At 42.0% G+C, this 27,139-nt stretch overlaps 1 protein-coding gene across 2 annotated transcripts; it reads left to right on the top strand.

Annotated features, from left to right (window-relative positions):
- The first annotated feature begins 7,070 nt into the window (after positions 1-7,070).
- Positions 7,071-26,564, top strand: pdik1l (PDLIM1 interacting kinase 1 like). Of its 2 annotated transcripts, none has more exons than XM_052036352.1 (3): positions 7,071-7,248; positions 20,335-20,636; positions 24,417-26,564. In XM_052036352.1, the coding sequence occupies exons 2-3, from the start codon at positions 20,352-20,354 to the stop codon at positions 25,155-25,157; spliced, it is 1,026 nt and encodes a 341-aa protein (XP_051892312.1). In that variant the 5' UTR covers positions 7,071-7,248; positions 20,335-20,351; the 3' UTR covers positions 25,158-26,564. The 2 variants fall into 2 exon arrangements, with proteins under 2 accessions (XP_051892312.1, XP_051892311.1); XM_052036351.1 differs by having other exon boundaries at positions 7,078-7,180.
- Positions 26,565-27,139: the final 575 nt, after the last annotated feature.

Genomic DNA, 27,139 nt, shown 5'->3' with positions numbered 1-27,139 from the left:
GGGGCAGATGGGACCTTAACCTTGCATCTCATCTCAAAGGTTGCAGCTCCAACAATGAGGTACCTCTCTCCACTGGAGTCTCAGCTGAGATTATGTGCTCCACTTTCTGGCCCTTTTAACCAGTGTTCACCAAATTGATTCCTGGGATGTGGGGTTTGTCGCATGAAGAGAGATTAAGCAGGTTGAGCCTTTTCTCCATAGTGTTTTGAAGAATGTAAGTACATTGACAGGGTAGATGATTCCCCTGGCTGAGATGTTTAGAGCTAGGAATCACAACCAAAATAAGGGATTGGCCATTCAGGAATGGGGTAAGAGGAAGTTTCTTCATCTGGAGGGTAGTGAATCCTTGGAATTGTCTACTCACGCAGGTTGTGAAGACTCGGTCACTGAGTATATTTAAAACTGAGATTGATATATTTTGTGATATTAAGAAAATCAAGGGATATGGGATTTGTGCAGGAAAGTGATGCAGAGTTAAAAGATCAGCCATACATGTATTGAATGGTGGGGCAGGCATATTAGACATAATAGCCTACTCCTACATTTACTTTTTATGTTTTTCTGATCCAGTGAGAGCGTGGTCACTGAGCCACAGCTAACAGAAAGACTGGAAGTTGAACCTGTATCTTACAAGCATACATGACTTACCAACACAATGGTCAATCACTGAGGCACAAGGAAGCTGAGAAAATTGAGATATTGTCCAAAAGCCACGAGGTTTATTTTTGTTATAACAGATTCGAATCCACATGGCACTGTTTCTTACCAGTTGGATATGACACGATTCAACTTCAGTGGTGCTGGTTTTGATTTTGTTGCAGTTTATAAAAAAAATAAGGTGAAGCAATATAGTTATGAAATATATACACTCTAATTCAAGACTCAGGGTACAAAGTGCCAGCAAAGACAATATTTTGTTTTTATTTGTTCATAGGATGCAGACATTGTTGGCAATATCAGCATTTATTGTCGATTCCTAATCCTGAAGAGGCAGTTAAGAGCAATCCACATTGATGGTACTGGAGTCACCATGTAGGCCACACCTAAAAGGGATGGCAAATTTCCTTCCCTGAAAGATATTAGTGAATTTGCTGGATTGTTTACATCGCCCAAGAGGCCAGCATGGCCCTAGTTTTAGCATCTCATCTGAAAGATATTCACACTGACGATGCAGCGAGCTCTCAGGATTGTGCTGAGAGTTTTTTGTATCTAGTTATTCACAGTTTGTGGACATCACTGGCAATGCCAGCATTAATTTTCTATCCCTAATTTCCCTGAACTGTGGAGGCAGTTAAGAGTAGACTTCATTGGTGGGTCAGGAGTTACTCATAGGTCAGAATGGGAAGTACAGCAAATTTCCATCCCTCAACACTTACTAAGACTAACTTTTAAAAATAAAATTCCAGATTTATTTACACACACAAAATGCTGGAGGAACTCAGCGGGTCAGGCAGCATCTATGGAGGGAAATGAACAGTCGACATTTCGGGCTAAGACCCTGTTGTGTGAAAAGGTTCTTTTGGAATCTTGAAGATGGAGGACTCTGGACACAGGCTTTGGATTTTAAAAATAGTTTAATCACAAAGGCAAACGGGGGAACAAAATGAATGGGAACAGATGCACACTCGCGCGCGCGTGCACGCACACACACACAGAGGAGACCACGAACGTGAGGGGGAATCACAACGAGGATGAGATACACACACACACACACACACACACACACAGTAAACAAGGTACAGCTTATCAAGGGATAAACACTTCAATGCCTGAATACCTTGACCCAAACAAGCATTGGCCCTAACACTCCCTGGAATCTGACTAAGATGCTCCCAAACCATGTGGTGATGCACACTCTTACCAGTGGTCTCTGCAGCATCATCTCACTACTCCTGGGGCAGTCAAAAGAGGAAGGGCCAGAGAAGTGCAACACTCTTTATAGTGCTGGAAGGCCCGGCCAGGTAATTTAGACAGGCCAATGGCTTGGAGGTCAAGGACAAAGGTGTTTACCCAGGCCAATGGTCAGGCAGGTTCAGGAACAAAGGTGCTCTCCAAGGCCAATCCCTATGCCCACACCTGATGGGTGGGGTGGAGCCAAACCTTGATTGACAGTGGTGTCACTTCTGATCCAATAAGCAATGCTGTCCTCCGACCAGAGGGGTCAGTGTTGTTACGGTCACATGACAGCCATGTGCTCTCATACTACAGACTCTTCAAAGGGTCCAGGCTCATGTGTCTGCATTGGTAATCCACAACTCTAGTTACTAGTCCTGCAAGTTAACCACCACACTGTCACCACACTACCTTACCCCAAAACTCACAACTATGTCTCTTAAACTGCATCTTCCCAGCACTCAGACCAGAGATGTAAGTGCACCTTAACATTCTTCATAAAAAACATTTTCATGACCTCTTCTGGTTTCTGAATATATTGATTTTGTTTAGATAAAAACAATTTTACCATATCTGTGTGAAATTAATTGTTAATGTATTTAATGATAAAGAACTTACATTATCTAACACCTTCCAGGACAAACCAAACTGATTTACACTGAAGTGTTTTTGAAGAGTAGTCACTTTTCTCAGAAATGTGTTTTCTCAGAGTTGTTTTCCCTGGAGCGAGGGAGACTGAGGGGTGACCTGATAGAAATATGTAAGATTATGAGAGGTGTGGATAGGGTAGATAGATAAAATCTTTTTCAGATCTTTTGGTCGGGCTATCAAAAACAAGAAGCCATTTTAAGGAGTGAGGAAGGAGATTTAAAGGGGACCTTAGGGATAAGTTTTTTTTTACACTGATAGTGGTTGATATCCAGAATGTGCTGCCAGAGGAGGTGGTGGAATGAGATACAATAACTACGTTCAAGAGGCATTAGGACAGGCATTTGAAAAGGCAAAAGACATGGAAGGATAAGGACCCAATGTGGACAAATGGGATTAGTGTAGGGCAAAAATGTTGGCATGGATGTGATGGGCTGAAAGACCTGTTTCTGAGCTGTACAACTGTATACTGCAGCCAAAAAAAATCATTGTGAATATCTTTTGGTGGTGGTGATTTGAAAGGTGAATATTTTAAGGATATATGGATAATTCACATGCACTTCTTCAGTATCATCCCATAGAGTCTTTCACATCTACCTGAGATGTGTTCACCAGTTCATCAGCATACCCTGTGCCTCTGATGACCTCTGAACCCACAATCTTTTGATGCAGGGGCGAGGACATTGCCCATTGAGCTAGAGCTGATGCATGGAAGTAATCAGAAACAATAAATGATAAAGCCACGAAAACTTCACTTTACTAAGATGTACCAAGCTAGATGTACCAATAGTCTTGTTCGACCCAGAAAGCTATTTTAATGTTTCAGAAATTGCCTGTAAGCTTTAAGAAGTTAATTTTCCAAAAAAAAAGCCAAGGGTTATCCCGAGATGCTCTATGTAAATGAAACAATAGTTTTCTATGATTAACATTATACCATGTCATATCAATATGGTTCAGTGAAAATTTGCAGTGCGATTGAGCTGCTGTCTTTCCAATATGAGGCCTAAAACTTGGGCCTCAACTGACTTTTCGGCACAGACTAGAAGGGCCGAATAGCCTGTTTTTCTGTGCTGTAGTTTTCTGTGGTTCTATGACTTATCAGGTGGACCTAAATCCGTCTGTGCTATTTAGGAAAAGAATAGTTGAATTCTCTTCTGTGTCCTGGCCAACATTGACCCTTTAGGCAACCACATCCAAAGAAAAAAACTGATCACCTGGCTTGTGGAATTTTGCTGTGGGCATGTTGGCTGTCATGCTTTCTACACTAAAAGTTGCTGATAAAGCACTCTGAAACATTCTGAGGTTGTAAAAGATGCCATCTAATTCAGATCAATCTATCTTTAAGGTGCAGTACATCAAAGTGTGGTGAATATGTATCTATATTTAATTTGATATATTTCCTTAAGGTCAGAAGGTGTTTTCTTTTGGTGGTTAGAGGATCAATATTCTTATCAAACCTTGATATGAGTTAGAGATGGAAGGAGAGTCTTTTTAAATAAGAGAGAGCCAGGAGACTGCAGATGCTGGAATCTAGAGCAAAAATCTAACTGCTGGAGGAACTCAGCAGGTTGAGCAACATCTGTGGGCAGAAAGAATTGTTCACGTTTTGGGTTGAGACCCTGCATCAGGTGTTTTTAAATAAGTTTCTTAACCACGACTTCAAGATTTGCAATACACACTGTATATCTGTGACAGAAAATCTCAATGCATTATTTGTGTCATGTTTATATATAAAATATGGAGACTACCTTGGATAATGAAGGCTAAGTTGGTTTATTATTGTCACAGGTACAGAAAAGGCTTGTTTTGCATGCCATCCATACAGATCATTTCATCACATCAATACATCAAGGTAGTACAAGGGAAAAGCAATAGAAGAATGGAGAATATAGTGTTACAGTTACAGAGAAATTGCAGTGCAGGCAGACAAATAAAATACAAGGCCACGCTGAGCTAGATTGTGAGGTCAAGAGTCTATCTTATCGTACAAGGGGAACCATTCAATAGTCTTATAACAGCAGGATAAAAGCTGTCCTTGAGCTTGGTGGTATGTACTTTCAGGCTTCTGTATCTTCTGCCCAATGAGAGAACGTCTGGGGTGGGTGGGATCTTTGATTATGTTGGCTGCTTTACCAAAGCAGTGAGAAGGTTAAGTGACTGTAGCAATGACAAAGGAGTGGATGAGGATGTATTAAGCAGGTTTTTATAAATTAGTTCCTCGGTAGGTTGATAGGATGAGATGATGTCGAATGGTGCATAAATATTGGAATGGATTGTTCAGCCAACAGTCTTTTTTTTCCACAACACACACAAAATGCTGGAGGAACTCAGCAGGTCAGACAGCATCTATGGAGGGAAATAAACAGTTGATGTTTCGGGTCGAGACCCTTCATCGGGTTTGTTTAAAACTGTCTTCTTCTTCTCCTCCTTAGGCTGTCCCTTGGGATCGAGGATGATTTGCTTCCACTTCAGTTCTGTGGGTTCTGAGATGAGCAATGAAGTCAATGTAGTAACCAATTCAACAGGAGGTGCCTGATAGGACAGATGAGTGGGTAGTTTGTAAGGTGGTACGTTCCTTCCACCACTTACTCAGGGCTTCTGTGTGCTTCTCTGTGTTATTTGAAAACTCCTTCTCCACTCTGAGCAGTCATGGGCCAGAGATTCCAAGCAATCAGTGAGGCTATTGTGTTAATTTGAGGAGGCTTTGAGAATATCCTTCAGCCGTTTCCTCTGTCTGTTAATCTGTTCCCACAACAGAGCTTGGAAAAGTATTTCTGTTTTGGGAATCTGGTGTCAGGTATGCAAACAATGTGGCCTGCCCAGCTGAGTGTAATTAAGGTCTCAATGCAGTACTAATGTCTAGTGGCCACACCCGGCAGCACGTACCAAATGGTAGAGGATATATACTTGACACTGGCATTTACAAACCTGGCCTTGACAATAACACCTAATGGTCACATATACGGAGGTTGCAACTGATGGATGCCTGGCACTAGTAGTTACACTAGGTGGTTATATATCTGACATTGGCAACTACACCTGGCAGATACACATTTGGAATTGGTAGTTTCAACAGCTGATTACACACATGGTATTTGCAGTTACACATCTGGCACTGACAGACACACCTGTTGGATACATGTAAATACCTATTACATTTGTTGCTCATACACTTACTGGTTACATACTAATAATTACACCTTCCATTGCGTATCAGGCACTTGTCATCACACCCATTGATTACACACTTGGCATGAGTGGTCTTACCAGATACGTACCTGGTACTGGTAATACACCTTCTGGTAAACACCTGCTGCTGGTAGACACATCTACTGTTAGGCATCTTTCAGTTGCATTCTTTGCATTTATAATTACACCTGCTTGTTACACACTTACTGCTGGTAGTCATATCTGTTGGTTACACACCTGACACTGCTGGTTACGTAGCTGGCTCTGGTGAGAACACCGGTCAATGACATGCCTTGCTCTTGTGATTACACTTGCTGGTTGTACACCTGGTTCTGGTGATTACACCTGTTGGTTATACATCTGGTTCTGATTACACACCTGGTGATTATTCACCTGGCTCTGGAGATTACACCTGATGGTTATACACCTGGCTCTGATTACACACCTGGTGGTTATACTCCTGGCTCCGGTGATTACACCTGATGGTTATACACCTGGTTCTGGAGTGTAAGAGGCTTTTAGATAGACAAATGAATATGAAGGGAATGGAGGGATATGAATGATACACAGGAGGACATTTAGTATAAATTGGCATCAAGATCCGCACAACATCATGGGCCGAATGGCCTGTCCAGTACTGTCCTGTTCTATTACACCTGATGGTTATACGCCTGGTTCTGGTGATTACATCCGGTGATTTTACACCTGGCTCTTAGGATTGCAACTCCCCGTTAAACACTTGAGTTTGGGAGTTACATCTGCCAAACCTGCGCTGAGTTTTATCATTCCTGCTGAGAATAAGTTGGGAACCTCATACTCTTTTAATGAAACGTCCGGGGAAGGCGAGGTTGACCAAATATGCCCATTGCGCCATCCCGTTGACAGGAGGTGTTTGGAGGCAGTTTACCTGGCGTTGCCGCTCCCCGGGTCGTCAGTCAGCGCCCTCCGGTTTGGCGCCACCGATTTGAATCTACGCTCGCGCTGAGGCAGGGTGTGCGCGCGCGAGCGCGTGCGTGAGCGGCCGATGCGGAGGGGGCGGGATTTACCGCGAGGGCGTATCGAGGTGGGCGGGGCTTATGCGGCAGCGCAGGGATAAAAAAGGGGATTGGGCGGAGCTGGAATCTGAATGACTGGGGCCGAGAGGGCGGAGTCTGAGCCAACGCGTTGAGCCAGTTGAAAGTTTGGACGAAGGGGCGGGAGGGGGCGGGGCTGTGACGTGATGGACAGGACGCAGGTAGCGGTTCGGGGCCCGCGATTGGCGAAGGGGCGGGGGCGGGGGGCGTGGCCGATGACGAGTGGGGCGGGCAGGGGGGTGTGAGCACGTGCGTGAGCGGCAGTTATTTGAAGCTGGCGCTCGCGCATTGGCGGCTGGCGCTCGCGAGCGGGAACGCGGGAGTCGGAGGGAGGCAATGGCCGCGGGACAGCAGCGGGCACCAACCAACCCACTGAGGTAGAGCCAAATGCAGCACCCACATTCGGACAAATAAACATGACGGCGATGCGATCATTGACCGGAGGGTACGGAAACGCTGGCTGAGGCACGGCTGAGCGCTATCTCCCCGCCCCCCTTTCCCACCGGCAGGCCGCGCTGAGGGGGGAGGGGCGATGTAACCTCCGCCTGCTGCGGCCTGCGCATCCGTGATCGGTCTGTCATTGTTGGTCGGCCTGGCTCCCCCAGCCTGGCCCAAGTTGGCCTCTCGTTAGCTCACTTCATTTGCAGGCAGATTAAAAGAGCGATGCGTTAGAGGAGAGGAGATGTAGTGTGAGGAAGGGGAGGGGGGTGGGAGAGAGGGAGAGGCCTCTCTACTCTTTCCATGGGAGCTTTACTATGGCATCTGGGCATCTCCCTGCTTTCTGGTTCCTGGTTTTTAGTAACTTCTGTTATACCTACCTGATGCCCTCCCATCTCACCAACTTGTTAGCCCCTGTGTGCCGGGTTTGCCCCCCCCCCCCGCGCCCTGTGTGCCGGGTTTGCCCCCCCCCCCCCGCGCCCTGTGTGCCGGGTTTGCCCCCCCCCCCCGCGCCCTGTGTGCCGGGTTTGCCCCCCCCCCCGCGCCCTGTGTGCCGGGTTTGCCCCCCCCCCCGCGCCCTGTGTGCCGGGTTTGCCCCCCCCCCCGCGCCCTGTGTGCCGGGTTTGCCCCCCCCCCCCCCCGCGCCCTGTGTGCCGGGTTTGCCCCCCCCCCCGCGCCCTGTGTGCCGGGTTTGCCCCCCCCCCCCCCGCGCCCTGTGTGCCGGGTTTGCCCCCCCCCCCCCCGCGCCCTGTGTGCCGGGTTTGCCCCCCCCCCCCCCCGCGCCCTGTGTGCCGGGTTTGCCCCCCCCCCCCCCCGCGCCCTGTGTGCCGGGTTTGCCCCCCCCCCCCCCCGCGCCCTGTGTGCCGGGTTTGCCCCCCCCCCCCCCGCGCCCTGTGTGCCGGGTTTGCCCCCCCCCCCCGCGCCCTGTGTGCCGGGTTTGCCCCCCCCCCCCCCCGCGCCCTGTGTGCCGGGTTTGCCCCCCCCCCCCCCCGCGCCCTGTGTGCCGGGTTTGCCCCCCCCCCCCCGCGCCCTGTGTGCCGGGTTTGCCCCCCCCCCCCGCGCCCTGTGTGCCGGGTTTGCCCCCCCCCCCCCGCGCCCTGTGTGCCGGGTTTGCCCCCCCCCCCCCGCGCCCTGTGTGCCGGGTTTGCCCCCCCCCCCCCGCGCCCTGTGTGCCGGGTTTGCCCCCCCCCCCCCGCGCCCTGTGTGCCGGGTTTGCCCCCCCCCCCCCGCGCCCTGTGTGCCGGGTTTGCCCCCCCCCCCCCGCGCCCTGTGTGCCGGGTTTGCCCCCCCCCCCCCCGCGCCCTGTGTGCCGGGTTTGCGCCCCCCCCGCGCCCTGTGTGCCGGGTTTGCGCCCCCCCCCCCGCGCCCTGTGTGCCGGGTTTGCCCCCCCCCGCCTCATCTGCCAGTTTGCTACTTCCAGACCCTTATGGTGGTTAATTGCAGTAACCTTTTTAAATAAAGTTATTTTACTATACCTAAAGCATTCCTTGGGCTGTTAGCAAAAGTTGAGAGATAGCACACTATTAAACCAATTGATCGTGTTTGATTAAAGAGATGTTTTAAGAAGCATCTTGAGATATCAGGAGGACCATGATGTCATGGAGTCATAGAACTGTACAGCACTGATTCGGGTCCTTTGGCCCACTGTGTCCAAGCCAATATTTTTGCACATCTACACTAATTTGATTTGTCGATATTAGGTCCATATCCTCCTATGCCTTGCCTATTTAAGTGCCAGTCTAAGTGTCTCTTTAATGTAGTGATTGTCTCCGACTCCTCCACCTTCTTTGGCAGCAAGTTCCAGATATCAACCAGTCTCTGTTTAAAGAAGAAAACTTTCTCTTTGAAACTCCTTCCACTCTAGTGTATGTCCTCTTTTTTTTGTAGCCTTGGCATGGGGAAAAAGATCCCTGCTGTCGTATCTATCTCTCTTATAGTTTTATATACCTCTTTCAAGTCATTCCTCAGCCTCCTTCACTCCAGGAAATACAAACTCAGGCCATTCAATGTCTTACCATGATCAAAGTCTTCCAGTTCTGGCAACATCCTGGTGAATCTCTGGAAATTGAGGTTAAAGCCACTAAAGAGAGCTGCATAGGGGGCACAAGTTGAAGGAGGACCAATATCTTGGTGTTACAAGCTGAAGAGATCAGACAGATGAGTGGCAAGACCTCAAGGGTTTGGGGGTGGGGGAACTGGAAATTGAAAACACAAGTTTTGCTCAACTGGGGGAACACTATTCAAGGTAATGAGTGGATTAGGGCAAAGTCAGAATTTTGGATAAGAGCAACTATAGCAAGGGATGCAGGTGAGAAATATGTTGAATAGTTGTTTTGAGGTAACAAAGGATTCAGCAATAGGTGAGCTGGGCAGGCATAGAGCAGGGCAATGTTTTAGAGGTGGAAATAATAGTGATGTGGTACCTTTTCAAAGTCCCAGAGAACATTTAAAATCAATGAAGTTCTTTCTGAAGTGAAGTCATTGCCAAGAAAATTTACATGTAGCAAGTTTTTGCAATCTGCTATAAAGTAAATGCCAGGTAATATATTAGATATTTGTTGAAAGATAAAATATTGGCTGGAACAAACAGATGGGCTTCCCTGCCCATTAAAGAGCACCATGGTATTTTTCATGTTGACAGGTGAATGAAGCCCTAGTTTACTATCACATTTGAAGGTAGGCATTCATGACTCTGGCATATCCTCAGTACGCCGCTGGATTATTTATTCAGATCCCTGGAATGTGATTTAGATTATACAGCCTTCTGACTTGCATGGGAATGTTATCACCTGAGCTGTAGGTAACACCCTGATCGGTTGTCCAATGGGATTTCATTGCTGTGTAAGTATGTGAATTCTTCCATGCCATACCCTCCTCATTTTTCATTTCTCTCTTGCCCCCTCTTTTGTACACCATATTTCGGCACTGGTAATGTCAAATAACTTGTAATTCTACTTGAGTGAGGGATCCATTTAAATGTGGCTAATAATCCAGTGGAGTACTGACGCTATGCCACAGATTCATGAATGCCTACCTTCAAATGTGATACTAAACTAGGGCTTCATTCACCTGTCAAAATTGGGGAAGTTTTAGAATATATGTCAATCTTTGCAGTGTGACTTCAATCAGAAACAAATGTATCTTGCAAATGTTTTGATTTCTAGTACTTGCTATCCTAAGGCATTGAGGAAATGTAAGAACCAAGCAGCAAGTCTTTTAAGTTCTTAAGTATACGGCCATGTGTTAATTTTAATATCCTAAGCATTAATATTGCTTCCCAGTGAATGTGCTTAGCTTTTTAATTCATGCATGGAAAAGGAGCAACAGTTCACTTGTAGATAAATTTGGGGTTAATTTCACTGTTAGTTTGGAAACTTTGATTATTGTTTAATTGCTGGTATTTTACATAAAATAGGTACTTGACATTCCAAATTTGGAACTATATTTTTTACAAGCAAATGAAGCTGGTTAATGTTCTGCATTTAATAGCTTCCTGTGGAGTCTGTGATATTCCATAAGTGCATTAGGAGGACAGATCTAATCTGATTCATTAGAGTGAATTATATTGTAATGCATTAAGATTTACACTGGGCAGAAATACATGATGAACATGCATTATTTAACATTCTCAGACTTGCTTTGATTGGAATGATTCCACATATTCTTGCATAAAGATTATTTTTTAAAAAGTGCAAACATGAATATAGCCCAACAGAATTTCTTACCACCCACCACACCACCCTTCCCACCACCACCACCACCCCCCCCCCCCCAAGTTTTGAGTCTATCTAAGATTATAATCATAATGAGTTGTGTTAGTGTTTCCAAGGAGGAAATCACTGGAAGCTCACATGAAGAAGAAATGCTTGGATTTATGAAGGCCTTATCCACACTGTGAGGACCACAAAATCAAAAAAGCATTCCATGGTGCATTTTGAAAGTTCATATTTTACTAATATTATCTGATCTCTGAAATGTACAGCACCTTCAAAGGCAGCTAAATTCTGTGCACTGGCATTTGATGTTTTACTTCAGTGCAGATACAATGAACAGGGGTATTAATTAGAACATCTGCTTGTGGTTAAAATTGTATATTGTATCCCTTACAGTAGTTTATTACAGCTGAGTGACTTACCAGGCCACTTCAGAAGGTAGTTAGAGCTCATTGCACTGCTGGTAGGCATGGAGTCATGTAGGCCTGATGTTATTAAAAATTGATGATTTGCACCCCTGGAAGGTATCGGTGAACTAAATGGGGTCTTTTTATTGTACTAGTATCTTCAGTCACCAATATTGAGATTAACTTTTTTTAATTCCAGATGTGTTTAATTAACTGATGTTAAATTCCTAAACTAGTCCAGGCCTTTGGATTAGTAATTTACTGGGCTTCTACAGTGGTACTGCTGGTGCATTATATCTTCAACGTGTACTGTCCGCAAGATGTGGTACAGCAGTTTTCTTGTGCTCCTCTGATCGCACCTTCTAAATCTATGACCTCAAGTAACAAAAAAGAGTAAGGATAGCAAATGCATGGCACATAATCTCAATGTCTCTCTCTTGTCACAAGCCACCCTGACCTGGAAATAAATTGACATTGTCAATGGGCAAAAATCCTGAAATTTCCAATCTGACAGTGGTGCAAAGGTTTCTCCTTCACAGCAATGGAGTAGTAGCACCACCATCTTGAGGTCATTTGGGTGTAGATAATAATCTTGGCTTTACCATGAAATCCCCATCCCATGAAATGAATTTTTAAATGCCTTTTTTTCCTAAGTAAAAGTAGGTCACATCTCCTGGAATCTGTTCCATCACTCAAAAAGATTGTCATATTATTTTTAAAGCACAGAAGGAAGCTGTACAATACATTTAGATTGTCAGGTTTTTGTAAGGGCAATCCAGTTGGCCTCTTTCCCTGATGTCCCACAATTTCTAATCGAATCTCCATCCATCACCTTTCAGGCAGAACATTTTCCAGATTATAACTGCTAAATATTCTTCAATGGGACATCACTAGTAACTTGTTCATCTCTAATTGCCTTTGAAATGTGGTGGTAATTAAGAGTTAACCAAATTAGTGTGAATGAAGTAGCTTAATAGATGTACCAGGTAAGGATGACAGAATTTGTTTAGTGAAAGACTATGGTGAACCTGATGGGTTTTTACAATAATCTGAGACTAGCTTTTAATTCCAGATTTATTTAATTACTTGAATTTAAATTCCCCAGCTGCCATGAACGGATTTGAATTTGTATCTATGAATACTACCCAGTAACCTGGAGAGGGATTTGGGAGATGATTAATGGGAACAGATTTACATTGTCCGGTTCCTTTGATTTTTGTATAATTCTAACAAAACTATTCTCTCGTGAAGGGAACAATCTCCACTCTTCAAGTCTCTTAGCCATGAATCTTTTCTGCAATGTCTTGGAACTCTTATAACCTTCCCAAACATCAACATCATAGTTTGTTGCTTTGATTTGGATGTAATATTACAGTTGTGGCTGAACTAATGTTATACAATGATTCAACCTAATATCTTTGCTTTTGAACTATGCTTACTAAATTGCAGCATCCTGCATGCTTATGTAATTTCTCAATCTGCCCTGCTACCTTCAAAGATTTAGGCACAAGTAGTCCAGTGCTCTCCATTTGGAAATTTGCCATTTATTTTAAATATAGCTGTCCTAGATCTTTATATGAAAACACTTCATTTTGCTTTTCTGTCATAGATGTCTGGTCTATTTTCCTGCTGTTTTCTCCACCTGTTTATCTTTTTAAACTTTGAAGCTGTACCTTTTTACTTCAAATCATCAATATTGATCAAGATGTTAGTGGTCCTAGTGTTGAGAGCACCCACGCTGCCTTTCTTCAGTCTGAGAAATGCCTGATTTCCTGCCTCTAATGATCCATGCTGCCATTGCCCCTTTGGTTTAATGGATACCAGTTTTGCTGATGTACGTGGCTTTTTTTTTTACATTGCTTGGTTGTTATTGTCAATCAAATTAGTAAAGTGTTGTTCAGCAAATCTGTGCTGACTGCCCTTGTAATCCGCAAGTCCAAATGTCTATTAATTTTTGTCCTGGCTTATCATTTTTTTCTTTTGCAGCTTCCTATCCAAGAGGTCTGGAGTTCCAAGCTTGCTTTCCTTTGGAACAAAGTTTAATTGCAGTGACTCTATCCTAGTACCAGGGTTACAACAAGTACCTCTGTAATCTTTGTTCTTGTTTCCCTTGCATCCAAGGATGCATTATGTTAATACTCCTAAATATTATCTATCCAGTTATCTCGGCTATATTTTTTTCACTTTCCCAACTTTTTTGGCAGGATCGTCTTTCTTGGGTAAAAACATATCTAAAGTATTTAGTACTTCTACCTCCAAGCATCAATCTACTTATTGGTCTCTCATTGTCTCCACCCTTCTCTTACAGTTCATTAACATTTTGAATGACCTTGATAAATTTTGAAGTTTTATCCCAGTATTCATGATACCAGTCCTGTGGATGTGGCAGATGGAGGACGACAGGATATTGTTAGGCTAACAGAATGGGCAGACTTTACAAATGGAATTTAAAGATATTTGAGCTGATTACATTTTGGCTGAAAGGAAAGGCAATATACACTTGCACTTATTGGTGCAATTCTAAATTGTGCAGGAACAGATGTACCTTGGGAATTCATGAACACAGATCTTTGGACGCGCCAGCACATATTGAGACCATAATTGAAGAATATGAAATGAATTTCATGAAGAGTTAATGAGCAAAGAAGTTGCCATGAATTTATATGAAATACTGGTTTGGCTACATCTGAAGTATTGTAGGGTAGAAAGAGTGCAGAAAAGATTTACCAGAAGAGATTTTCCCGGGATGAGCAATATTAGATGTATGGATAAGCTGGAGAAGTTGGTTGCTTTTTGAACAATAGAGAGTGGGGAAGTGACAAGGTGAAGGGTCAAGGTAGAGATACCTATTGATGGAAGGGTCAAGGACCAGGGGATTTAGAATGATGATTGGTAAAAGAATAAGACATTTTAGAACAAAAACACTTTTTTGCCATGTTTAATGAGGATCTGGAATGTACTACAGGGATTTGTGGTGGAAGCAAGTTCAATGCAGCATTTTAAAAAGGAATTGGGTAAGCACCTGAAAGGAAAGAATTTGCAGCGAAATGGAACTAGATGCATTGCTCTTGTGGAGCAGGTATAGACTCAATGTATTGATGGCTTTTTTGTATGCTATAACTGTTAAACAGTGAGTACAAAAGCAGGGCATTTATGCTGAACCTTTGAAGCTCTGGCTAGGTCATAATTAGATTACTGTCTTTACTGTTGGTTACCCACTTTAGGATGTGAAGGTACCTGAGAGGGTGCAGTGGAAGCTTTGAGAATACCTTTGTGGATAAGTGAGAAGTTGTGGTTTTTCTCCCTGGAGTAAAGGAAGCTGAGGTAGATTTGACAAAGGGGTACATGGTTATGATGGGTTTGGATAAGATGGGCAGAAAAAAAGTTGTTTTCTTCACCTGATGCATACAAAGATTATTGGCGGAGCAGGGTTAAGATTCTGGGAATAGGATATGAGTGATGAGAATGAACCTTTTTATTTTGCAGTGCATGGCATCCTTCTAATCACTCATGCCTGTGAAAGACTTGGGCTTCTTTTTCACGCAGGTTGCCAGTCTATATGTATTTGTCTCCCTCAATTTTCCCCTTTCCCAACTTTTGTAATGGTCTGGTTCTCACCCCTCTTAATGATGTCATTTATTCCCTCTTCAGCTAACTCTTTTGTCAGAGAGCTTTGGCTTTGGTTGCCCCACATTTCCCTTTATAGGAAAAACGTAAACAGTAGTCTGTTTTTTTTCTAAAGGCTTCCCATTATTTAGTTTTGTTTAGTCTGCCAATTTTTTTTATTCTAGTTTACAGTGGCTAGATTCCTTTTCAGGTCACAGAAATTGGCCCTTCAGTCATATTTTACTGTATATTGCTCCTTGCCCCTTTCTGTAACTAATCTAGTTGTTGTAATACAATAACTTTCCTAAATGTTCCCCAATGACATTTGCTCCATTTGACATATCACATTTCCTAAAACCAGCAATAAGGTTTGTTTTATAGCTTCACTCCTAAATCTGTTGCTAGTTTTTAAATAAGACAGCAGATTCAGCAGCTGATATCCTGAAGCCTTTCAACCATTTCCAAGGTGCAAGTCTAGAGTGTGATGGAATACCCTCTCCACTTGTCTGGATGAGTACAAGCACAATGATCCTCTAAGCTTGACACCATCCAGGATAAAGCAGCCCACTTAATTGGCACATCAACCTCCCTAAACCATCATTTCCTGCACCACTGATGGAAAGTGTCTGCAGTGTGCGTCATCTGCAAATTGCACTAAAGTTACTTCCATCAAATACTTCAACATTACCTTCCAAATCCATGATTCTATTGCCAAGAGGATCGAAGGCAGCAGGCAATTGGAATGCCACCACCTGCACATTTCCCTCGCACATCATCTGATTTGGAAATGTATTGTTGGTCCTTTAGTATTGCTGGATCTAAATCCTGGAGCTCACTATCCAATAATGCTGAGGGGGTACCTTCACAGAATAATGGCAGTGGCTCACCACCAGCATTTCAAGGGCATTTAGGAATGGACAATATATGCTGGTGACTATATATCCAGATCCTGACGGGCTGGGTTTGGAATTATTCAGGTGTAAATGTGTCCATTTTGCTTTTGTTGTATGATGTGCTACCCAAAGTGGACATCAAATGTATTGTTTTCTGGCTTTTTAAATCTCCAGCATTCCTCTCTCTCTCCATGCCTATTCACCAAGGAGCAAAAATTTGCGTTTTGTAGACTGCCACTTAATCTGCTGTATATCTGACTGCTCTTCTGCGGAGGGTATGTAAAATATTGGTAGAATATTCTTGGGTTTACCGTGGACAATGCCTTAGATAATTTTGGGTAGGTGCAGGTAATATGTTTCATTATTTTCCATGGAATGAAAGGTTTGAATGTCATTTTACTTGGACTGCAGAGTAGCCTTGAAGTTATTTTGTTAGTAGCTGTTTGGGATCAGGTTAAAGATGTACAGGGTCAGATTTGTAGGATGCTGGTGGATGTTTTTTTGAAATCTATTTTTGGAGGTGAGAAATGATGGAAGAGAAAATACAAAGTGTAATTTCTGTGATAAAGGTTTGCAAAGACAAAGCTGGCAGTTTGCATGCTTTCTACGAATGGTTGTAAAGGGTGGAGGCTGGATGTGGGGTGGGGGAGGGGATTAGTTGTACTTGGTGAAATCCTGAAAATGCCTTCAGAACATAACAGTAGTTTCAGGGAGATCAGTGTCTAGGAAACAAAAAAAAATAGGAATTTTTAATTGTTTAAATGCCATCAAATTTAATTTGTTTGGCTAACAAGATCTATAACCAGCAGTCACTATCATTCATAAAAGCCACTGCAAGAGTATTGTGACCATTTACAGTTTGAATTTAATGAAGTTTGAGCAGCCCTGATGAAGGAATGATAATAGCAAAAGCAACCCTGCATAACAAAGCAGTGTGAGGACTTGCACAATACTTCAATATTTGTTATAATCTCATTGCAAGTCTTAAGTTTAGACTAATAGTACATTGAATCTTAATATTTTAATTAAATATTCAATGTGTGCTACTTTTTTTTTAATAAGTCCACTGGCCTTTTGCTGGGTAACTTTCACTAAATTTGAGCCAGGTTGGTCACAATAATGTGATGTCATACTAGGTTGAAATGCAGCTAGTGGCTGTACACGGTCAACAGCACTTTTGGTATTGCAAATCTGTTTTGCTGTAGCAATGCACTAATGTACACTTGTGTGATGAAAGATCGATGTCAATGTCAGGAGGATTATCGCAGCACTGATATTTGCACAGTAGCAGTAAAATCTGTTATCCATTATTTTGCAACTTTTATCTGCTTGGATGCTGAAAGGTAATGTTTATACTCAATGTTGGATGTTTCTGTCACTATTTAATTGATTTGAATATATGCATGATAGACTGTGTTGTAGTCAGGCTTTTTAATAAGTGTATACAGGTCAATAATGTATCAGAGTTTGAGATGAGTAAAAACAGGCAAATTTTCTTCCTTTAGCACTAGTGGCTGAGCATGGTTGTGAATGCTTCAGCTTTTAGCATGCTGGGCCCTGCCATCAAGGGGCCACTGCCTCCTTTAATGTGTTTGAAAACCTTCATTCATGAGTAGATATGATAGGACTGCAAAGAGTGGTTATTTGCTTTGTTTATGGGTGTGTTCAGCAAAATCAGATTTAACTGTTGCTATCTAGAATATCTAGTTTTAATGGTGACAGTGTTAGGGAGTTGCAGGTGATATGGTTAATATAGGAACTAATGGTAGAAGCAAGAACCAGCCTCCAAGCTAGTACCAAACGCAAGTACAAGCAGTAGTTGAGTTTGAAATCATAAGGTGCACTGTGTGAACAGGGACCTCTTTCTGAGAAACTGAAGCTGCATGCTCACAGCAGGGAGTCGGTTGACGTAAGTGGTTGGGAAATTGAGACAGCTGAGAAAAAGGGCCATGTTTATTGGAATCCAATGAACTCCTAGAGACTTGCTGAAACTCCAAGTCTGGATACAGATCAGGACAAGGAAGATCAATGTACTGTGGAGAGGTGTGAAATGTACCAGTTGGTGAGAATAGTCATTGATACAGAGAAACAATAGAAGAATGAGCCCTGTGTCTCCAGCTTGTGCAGTGGGAGCATGGGAGGTTCCAGATGAGTTACCTTGTCACCTAGGCAAACCAAATGTGCTGTGATCACATTTGATGGCTGTCATTCGTGTGTCATGAATTGTCATTGTAAAACTAAATGTTGTCAACTTGAATATCTAGCTTTAATAGTGCTAGTCCACCTTAAAGTTTCATTTTTTTGTATAGGTGCTGGCTTGTCTAATGATAAATTCTAGGATGTGATGGCAGTGGAATATTACAAAGGTTATGAGGATGGTGTTGGTACTGGGAAATTAAAGTTATGAAAGCAGCAGGAATTGTTGGAACAAAGGACATGATGAGAAGACTTAATGAAGATGTTTAAATTTGAGGTCTAATAGCAAACAGGAAGGCTTGCCTTTGAGGCAGAGGAGTGGAGAATGCAAATTTAAGTTAATTGATAACTAGGGTGGTGTTGGGGAAAATTGCTTTCAGTAGGAATTGTAGGAGGTTTGGAACTTGTGGCCTGAGAGGGTGATTGAGATGACAGAATGATCTGGGAAGTATGAGTAATCCAAATGGCTGTTTTGTTGCTGGCATGGACATGAAGAGCTAAATAAGTGCCACCTGTGTAGTAAATTTCTGGTTCTGAAGTTTTAGCATGGTAACAGGCCCTTACGGCCCAACGAGTCCGCATTGCCCATTTAAACCTATGTTAACCTACCCGTATGTCTTTGGAATGTGGGAGGAAACCGGAGCATCTGGAGGAAACCCATGCAGACATGGCCAGAATGTACAAGTTCCTTATGGACAGCGATGGGAATTGAACCCTGATCGCTGGCGCTGTAATAGTGTCATGCTAACCGCTACGCTACCAGATGTGATTATTATAGTGTTCATCAGTCATATTCAATATTGACTCGATTAGCAAAATGTTTTCGATATTCATCCTTCACCTAATTTAGTTTTAATTTTTGAGTATTGCACTTTTAATATCCAAGTGGTGACCATATAATTTTTGAATATCACTTAAGGAAACAATGTTGGCAGTTTGAAATAACAAAAGGTAGCAACATATACCAATCAGCTACCATTCATAAAGAGGATGTCAGTTATGGCATATAGAATTCCATATCTGATATCCCTTGAACTTTTAAGCTTCATACAGATTTGCCTCTAATATTTTAAGTATTTCAAAAAAAACTTGTAAATTCTTTTTTTAACTTGTTGATTAATTTCTTAAATTGTAGATCTAATTCATATTTTTGAATCAATGAAAACTATTGGACTAGTTTAAGGTTGCTCAGGGCTAAATTGCTTCCAAGTCAAAGTTGAGTTTATTGTCATATGCACAAGTACATCTATGTGATGAAAAACACTCCTGCTGCAGCATCACAGGCACATGGCATCAGGTAAGCAGCATTCACTGGAAAAACAAATTATGCACAATTTTATAAGAAAGAACACAATTAGAATGAAAAAAAACAAAGTCCATTTTAGTGTAAAGTGGTCATAGTGTTGCAAAACTGTAGTGATTAGCGTTTTGCTGGTTGGTTCAAGAACTGAATGGTTGAAGGGAAGTAGCTGTTCTTGAACCTGGTGGTGTGGGACTTCAGGCTTCTATATCTCCTGCTTGATGGTAGCTGAAAAAAGATGGCATATTGTTGCATAGTTATGGTTTCCTTTGGACAAAGGCAAGGTGTGCGTTTGTATAATAGAGAACTAATGCAGTTGCCTTGTGCCATAAATTCAGTGAGTTTAACTTTTCATTTGTAAAACAAAATTTGAAATTGGTTCATAAACCTGCCAAAAAGGATAGTGATTACATGATTTGAAATTATATAATTAATATTTGGGGGTGTTAGTGGCTAATTTTTAGTACAGCTTGCATTTTGAAAATGCTTGCTTTTCCAAAGTAATGTAAATGATAATGTCTCTTGCTTTGCAATTAACAGTTTGGAAATTTTAAGCATTAAAAAATGCTAGTAGGTTTAAATGATTGCAAATATTGTACACTTGTAGCATGCTATTGATTACATTTGTTGACCAGCTGCAAATAGCTGGTCAGCATTAATAATTTAGCTAGGCAACAAATCCTAGCAAGTTAAAATAGCTGTATTAAAGTTTTTGATCCCAGAGTTGTCACAGAGATGCAAGATTTACTAATATCCTCTGGGCTAAGTAACTCGTTATTGCTGAATGTCTATGCGATAATAATATAAATTAATTTTGTCTCCTGAAGAACTTAATGCCTTAAATATTTTTAACAAAAGATTTGCCATCTTTTCAAAAGTTGTTTCAAAAATCTTGACCTTATCTCCCAAGTTCCCATTTTTGTCAGGGATATTGCCTGTCAACATTTGTAAGTTCTGATTCTGTTTTTCTCTTTCTAGTTATTAAAAAATTATTCATGGCGAGTAGAGAGCCAAAATACAACTTGGTGCGTGAATTGGGACGTGGCAGTTATGGTGTAGTATATGAAGCAGTGGTGACAAAGACTGGAGCACGAGTAGCAGTGAAGAAAATTCGGTGCCATGCGCCCGAGAATGTGGAACTGGCCTTGCGAGAATTTTGGGCATTAAGCAGTATCAAGACTATTCATCCTAATGTGATTCATCTGGAGGAGTGCATTCTGCAAAAAGATGGGGTGCTTCAAAAGATGACTCATGGATCATCCTCTTCCCATTATTTAAAGGTACAATATTTGTTGCATCACAATGATACTCCTGGTAATTTATTAATTGTGTGCAAAATGGGAATTGATGCCAAATGTGGCTGAAAACAACCCTATTTGTTCAATTTTAAAGTATTATTTTGTGAATCTTTCAAAGATGCAGCTTCCTTAATGTAGATACTAGGTTCTGAATATAGATGGGTAAAGGGATTGATTCTGGAATTTATTAGATGTAACTTTGTGCTGTAATAAAGTTTAGATCACCAAAGCATATTAAATGGCAGGTGATCTATTAAATTTCTATGTTTATTATCTCTGGTTTAGTATACCCGGATTTCCTCAAGTTTATTTTCTAATCATAGGATGTAGTTGGTATTGGTTTATTATTGTCACTTGTACCAAGGTACAGTGAGAACTTGTCTTGCCTACAACTTGTACAGATCAATTCATTACACAGTGCATTGAGGTAGTACATGGTAAAAAAAACAGAATACAGAGTAAAGTGTCACAGCTACAGAGGAAGTGCAGTGCAGGTAGTAAGATCATAACAAGGTAGATTGAGAGGTCAAGAGTTCATCTCACCGTATAAGGGAACCATTCAATAGTCTTATAACAGTGGGAGAAGCTATCCTTGAGCTTGGTGGTCTGTGCTCCTGTATCCTCTGCCTGATGGGAGAGGGGAGAAGAGAGAATGACCTGGATGGGTGTGATCTTTGATTATGCTGGCTGCTTCAAGGTAGCGAGAGGTATAGACAGAGTTTGTGGAGGGGAGGCTGGTTTCCGTGATGTGCTGGGCTGCGTGCACAACTATTTGCAGTTTCTTGCGGTCCTGGGCGGAGCAGTTGCCATACCAAGCTGTGATTGCATTCAGATAGGATGCTTTCTATGGTGCAATGATAAAATTTGGAGAGTGTCAAAGGGGACATGCCAAATTTCTTTAGCCTCCTGAGGAAGTAGAGATGCTGGTGAGCTTTCTTGGCCATGGCAACTATGTGGTTGGACCAGGACGGGCTATTGGTGATGTTCACTCCTAGGATCATGAAGCTCTCAACCCTCTCGACCTCAGCATCATTGATGAAGACAGGTGCATGTACATTGCCCCCTTTCCGGAAGTCAATGACCAGCTCTTTTGTTTTGTTGATATTGAGGGAAAGGTTGTTGTCATGACTCCATGTCACTAAGCTCTCTATCTCCTTCCTGTACTCTGACTCATCGTTATTTGAGATATGGCCCACCACTGTGGTATCATCTGCAAACTTGTAGATGGAGTTAGAGCAGAATCTGGCCATGCAGTCATGAGTATATAGAGAGTAGAGGGCTGAGGACGCAGCCTTGTGGGGCACCAGTGTTGAGAATAATTGTGCTGGCGGTGTTGCTGCCTATCCTCACTGATTGTGGTCTGTTGGTCAGAAAGTCAAGGGTCTAGTTGCATAGGGAGGTGTTGAGTCCCAGGTCTCGGAGTTTGGTGATGAGATTGCGTGGAATTATAGTATTGAAGGTGAGCTGTAGTCAATAAACAATAGTCTAATGTAGGTGCCTTTACCATCTGTATGTTTGTAGGGCCAGGGCAATGGTGTCCACTGTAGACCTATTTCGGCAGTAGTGGGTTGCGGTTTTCTGGGAGGCTAGAGTTAATTCATGCCATGACCAGCCTCTCAAGGCACTTCATGATGGTGGATGTCAGAGCCACTGGTCGGTAGACTTTGAGGCATGTTACCTTGTTTTTCTTAGGTACTGGGATGATAGTCTTCTTAAAAACAGGTGGGAACCTCAGATTGAAGCAGGGAGAGGTTAAATATGTTTACAAATATCTGGGCCAGATGCTTTCCTCGGGATCACTCGCCAGAAGATTGATCTTGCATCCTCAACAGTGACCAGGGGTTCAGTTGCATTGGAGGCTCTCAGGGTGGGTGATGACAAACCAATCCCCTTCTGTCCAAAACATGCATAGAATGCCTTAATCTCATCAGGAAGGGATGTGTTGTTGTTGTTGACTATGCTGCCCGACTTAGCTTTGTAGCCTGATTATAGCATGTAAGCCCTTCCACAACTGATGGCTGGTCTGGGACTCAATTTTGAACTGGTATTGTCTCTTGGCATCTCTGATAGCTTTTTGGAGGTCATATCTTGATTTATTGTAAAGGTCGGGGTTACCTGATTGGAATGCAGCAGTCCTCGACTTCAGAAGGGAGTGGATCTCCTGGTTCATTTGTGCTTTCTGGTTTGGGAACACCCGTATTGTCTTCTTTGCTACACAGTCCTCGGCACACTTGCTGATAAAGTCCGTGATGGTGGTGACATACTCATCATGGCTGGCAGCCGAGTCTTTCAACATGGACCAGTCCACTGACTCAAAGCAGTTGTATAGAAGCTCATCTATTTCCTCAGACCAGCACTGCATGACTTTCTGTTCTGAATCCTCCCATTTCAGTTTCTGTTTGTATGCAGGGAGAAGGAGCACAGCCTGGTGGTCTGATTTACCAAAGTGAGGATGAGGGTGGCTTGGAAGGCATCTTTGGTCGTATAGCGATGGTCAAGGATGTTAGGGCCCCTGGTGGGACAGGAGACATGGTGGTAGTATTTTGGTAACACACTCTTGAGGTTGGCCTGGTTGAATTCACCTGCAATAATGAAGAGGGCATCAGGGTATCCTGTTTCAAGGCTGTTGACCAGAGTATAGTTCATCGAGTGCAGGCTTCATGTCCGTCTGGGATGGGATGTAGACTGCCATCAAGACAGCTGAAGTGAACTCCCATGGCAGGTAGTATGGTCGACACTTCACCATTAGATATTCCAGGCTGGGTGAGCAGGAGCTTGCCAGGACCGTCACATTCAAGCACCAGGAGTTATTGATTAAGAAGCAGACCTCTTTTGAATTGTCACTGGCATTAACTGGTCACCGCTCGACTGCTATCTCAAAATTATCAGTAACTTTAAAAATTGCCCCTCGGGGTTAATGTGGCACAATGTCTGAACATAATTCCTCTGAACGAGAGGCCAAATATTACTGTTGTGTTCATATAAAAAATGTCCTTGGCAAATCCTTTTAGTGGGTCAAGCACGGATGTAGAATAAAGCTTTTCTGAATTCTGTTTTTGCTTTCAACCTCTGTTATTTTAAAATACTAGGCTGATCAATGAATTATTGTAAACAAAGGTCTGAAGTATGCCATTGTTCCTATGCTCTCATATTGCATTGAAGCAGGAGGATGCCAATCAATAAAATTGTGGATATTTTGCCTCTGTGCCACTTTTCCCATACCAACCCCATATCTCCTAATTGCCTTTATTTTGAAAAAAAATCTGTTGAAAGCTGATATTTTGGTCAGTGTTGAAAATGATTTTTAAGTTTGGGCACAATCTGAAATTTTGCTTTTTAAACAAAAAACAAAAATGTGCTTTATATTAAAGTGACTTGTGCAGATAAATATTATTATTTAAACAAGTACTGAATACAGTTCCTTCCCAACCTACAAATGCCTGACTTGTGTACAGCCCTTATATACAAGAAAGAGTTTGGAAGACCAGCTGGCTGGTGCGGGGCTGTAGGCATTTTCTGCTGTGTGGGAACTTGGTTCATAGTATTTCTGACTTGCGAACAGTTCACAGGAATGGAACCCTGTCATAACCTAGGGAGTACCTATACTTGTGATATCTGTATTTAGTTTTGACGATTGGATGTTTAAAATTCTAAGTTACAGTGTGAACAAAAAAGTGACTTGATATTTGGAAAGATTATATGCTTTGTTATAGGGGGCAAGTATTTTAAATAGAAACAAACTCTTTTTGTTTATTTTCAAAGCTGGTGGAGACTTCACTGAAAGGGGAACTAAGCTTTGATTCCAGGAGCTCGTACTACCTCTGGCTTGTAATGGATTTCTGTGATGGTGGAGACATGAATGAATATCTTCTTTCGCGGAAACCCAACCGTCGGACCAACATTAGTTTTCATGCTGCAGCTCAGCAGTGCCTTGGCTTTTTGCACAAAAACCAAATTGTGCACCGGGACCTGAAGCCAGATAATATATTGATTACTGAAACCAAATCGGAAGCTGAAGGAGGAGGTCCTATTCTAAAAGTGGCAGACTTTGGTCTGAGTAAAGTATGCTCAGGGTTGGGAGCAGATCAAAAGGAACCAGTTAATGTTAACAGATGCTGGCTTTCTACAGCTTGTGGGTCAGATTTTTATATGGCTCCTGAAGTTTGGGAAGGTCATTATACTGCTAAAGCAGATATCTTTGCACTGGGTGTCATCATTTGGGCCATGTTGGAAAGGATTACCTTCATAGATTCAGAGACAAAGAAAGAACTATTAGGAGGCTACGTGCGTCAGGGGTCAGTGATTGTGCCCCTTGGTGAAGCACTGTTGTTAAACCCCAAGATGGAGCTTAACATTCCTGTTAAGAAGAAGTCCATGAGTGCAGGAATGAGACAGCTAATCAAGGAAATGCTAGCAACAAATCCGCAGGATCGACCTGATGCTTTTGAACTTGAACTGAGGATATGTAAAATCACATGCCGAGAGTGCAGCCGGACTGCGTAAGTCTGAGTGCATGTGAAAATAAGTTGTAATGAACCTTACCAGAGGCTTTTAAATTGCCAGAAAATTTTGATTTTTGCCAACCCTGTGCCCCAAAGTGTACATTCTGAAATAGCTAGTTCAATTTATTATGCAGTTCTAAAAATGCTGCTGTTCCTTGGTACCCACATCTTGAAAAGCAACCGCACTAATGTTGCTGTGTCAGGTTACATTTGACAAATTTTTGAGGCTCGTCTTTATCCCCTAACCTTGTAAATCACTTATTGAAATGTGTAAATGTTGAAGGTGTAATCTGATGTATGGTTCTCTTGGAATGTTTTTCTTGAAGGGGTATGTTAAATGGGGGATTAGCAGACTCTTTTGCAGAATATCTGTAAGTTTCATGGTCATTACTTTTTCCTCGAGTTCACTTTTCCCCTATTGCCTATTTGTCCTATTTATCCTTTCCATCAAACCATCTTCACAGAAATCACTTGACTAAACAGTCTTAAATTAAATCTAAAAATGTTGTTTTGTGCCTAAAATCAATTTTGGTTTACCTAAGTATTTTTAATCAAATCTTAATCTTCTTAATTTTTGACTTGTTTTTTCTCTCTCCCATCTCTTTCCCCCATTCCTTGGAAACTGATACCACCTGATTCATCATGGGCACCTTTTGTTAATAATGCCAGGTTTTCTATGGATTGGTTGTCATCAGTGCAACTCACAATGTCAATGTGATCTATACTTTTGGGAAGTCTTTGGCATGACTGACCATGCTAAAGAACTTGCTAGATATTTATATGTAGCCTAACTTCTTTTAGTTGAAATGATAACTCATTGGACACATTGATGTAATTTTGTAACCAAGATGTAATTTTGGAATTGGGCATTATTTATCAACAAAACCTACATACAGGTGTTAATTCTAGGTGGTGTCTGAATTTTTGTGTGTAACCCTTGCACATGAGACTTGATTAAAGTTGAGCATGTTTGAGTTATTTGGATTAACATAACACTGGGCTAGAGGGAAGAGTTTACACAAGGGTATTCCTGATATTTGTCCTTAAAATCGTAAAAGAAAATTTAAAATGAATTAAGGATGAATGGTAATAAGGGTGCTGCTTTTTTTTCGTTGAAGCATCTGACTACTCTGTTAACACTTTGTCGTTGCCATATTGGTGTATTAAGAGCACTGTACATCAAGAATCCATAGGTCAAATGGAAGTTGTGTACAAAAGAGGATGGGAGTGATAGTGATGTAATAAATTACTTTTAGGCTAGTTTTAAAAATTCAAAGCACTATCTTAAGTGGGTTACCTTTCTACTGAAAACACAAGTGTATTAAACTATATAAAGTTTACTGTGAAATTTGTAAGATTGTGTAATTTATTCTAAATGTAATATGTACAAATAAAGTTATGAAAACCTAATTCTGTATTAATGAAGTTTGCTAATTGAAATGCACCGTTGGCTGACTAAGAATTTTGGCCAATTAGTTTAGTGGGAGTCATTTTTCTACAAGTTTGCTCCTTTGAATTGCACACCAAATCCATGATTGATAGAAGCCAACATGGAGGGAATTTTGTAGTCCAACGTCAGATTGCCTATTATCAAAAGTGATAAATCATAGGGAAGTTGCCACGTAGTAATTTTAAATACTGTAGTATCCAAGGTTTAGCATTTTCAGTTTTAAAGTTACTATAATTGCTGTTTTTGCCAAAAGTAATTGAATTCAAATCATGGTGGTAAAGTTCCATATGTTACTATTTGCACTGCATTTATTGATATTTGGGTGATTGAGTAATTTGTTCTTGAGTAAATCTCATTGCTATTTGATGTTACTCGCTCCAACCTACTGTATGTGACTGAGCATAGATGGATTATGTTTAGCTATGCCATTTATATGCCTTGGGTATCTGTTTTTCTTTATATCTGTACTGTTTATCCACTATAAAAGATGCTCGTCTAGATAATACTTCAGGGATCAAACCTGGTGAAGATAT

The sequence above is a fragment of the Pristis pectinata genome, chromosome 22 (genome assembly GCF_009764475.1).
Source record: "Pristis pectinata isolate sPriPec2 chromosome 22, sPriPec2.1.pri, whole genome shotgun sequence".
NCBI lineage: Eukaryota > Metazoa > Chordata > Chondrichthyes > Rhinopristiformes > Pristidae > Pristis > Pristis pectinata.
The sequence above is the reverse complement of the archived record's forward strand: the minus strand, read 5'-3'. Positions and strand labels throughout refer to the sequence as shown.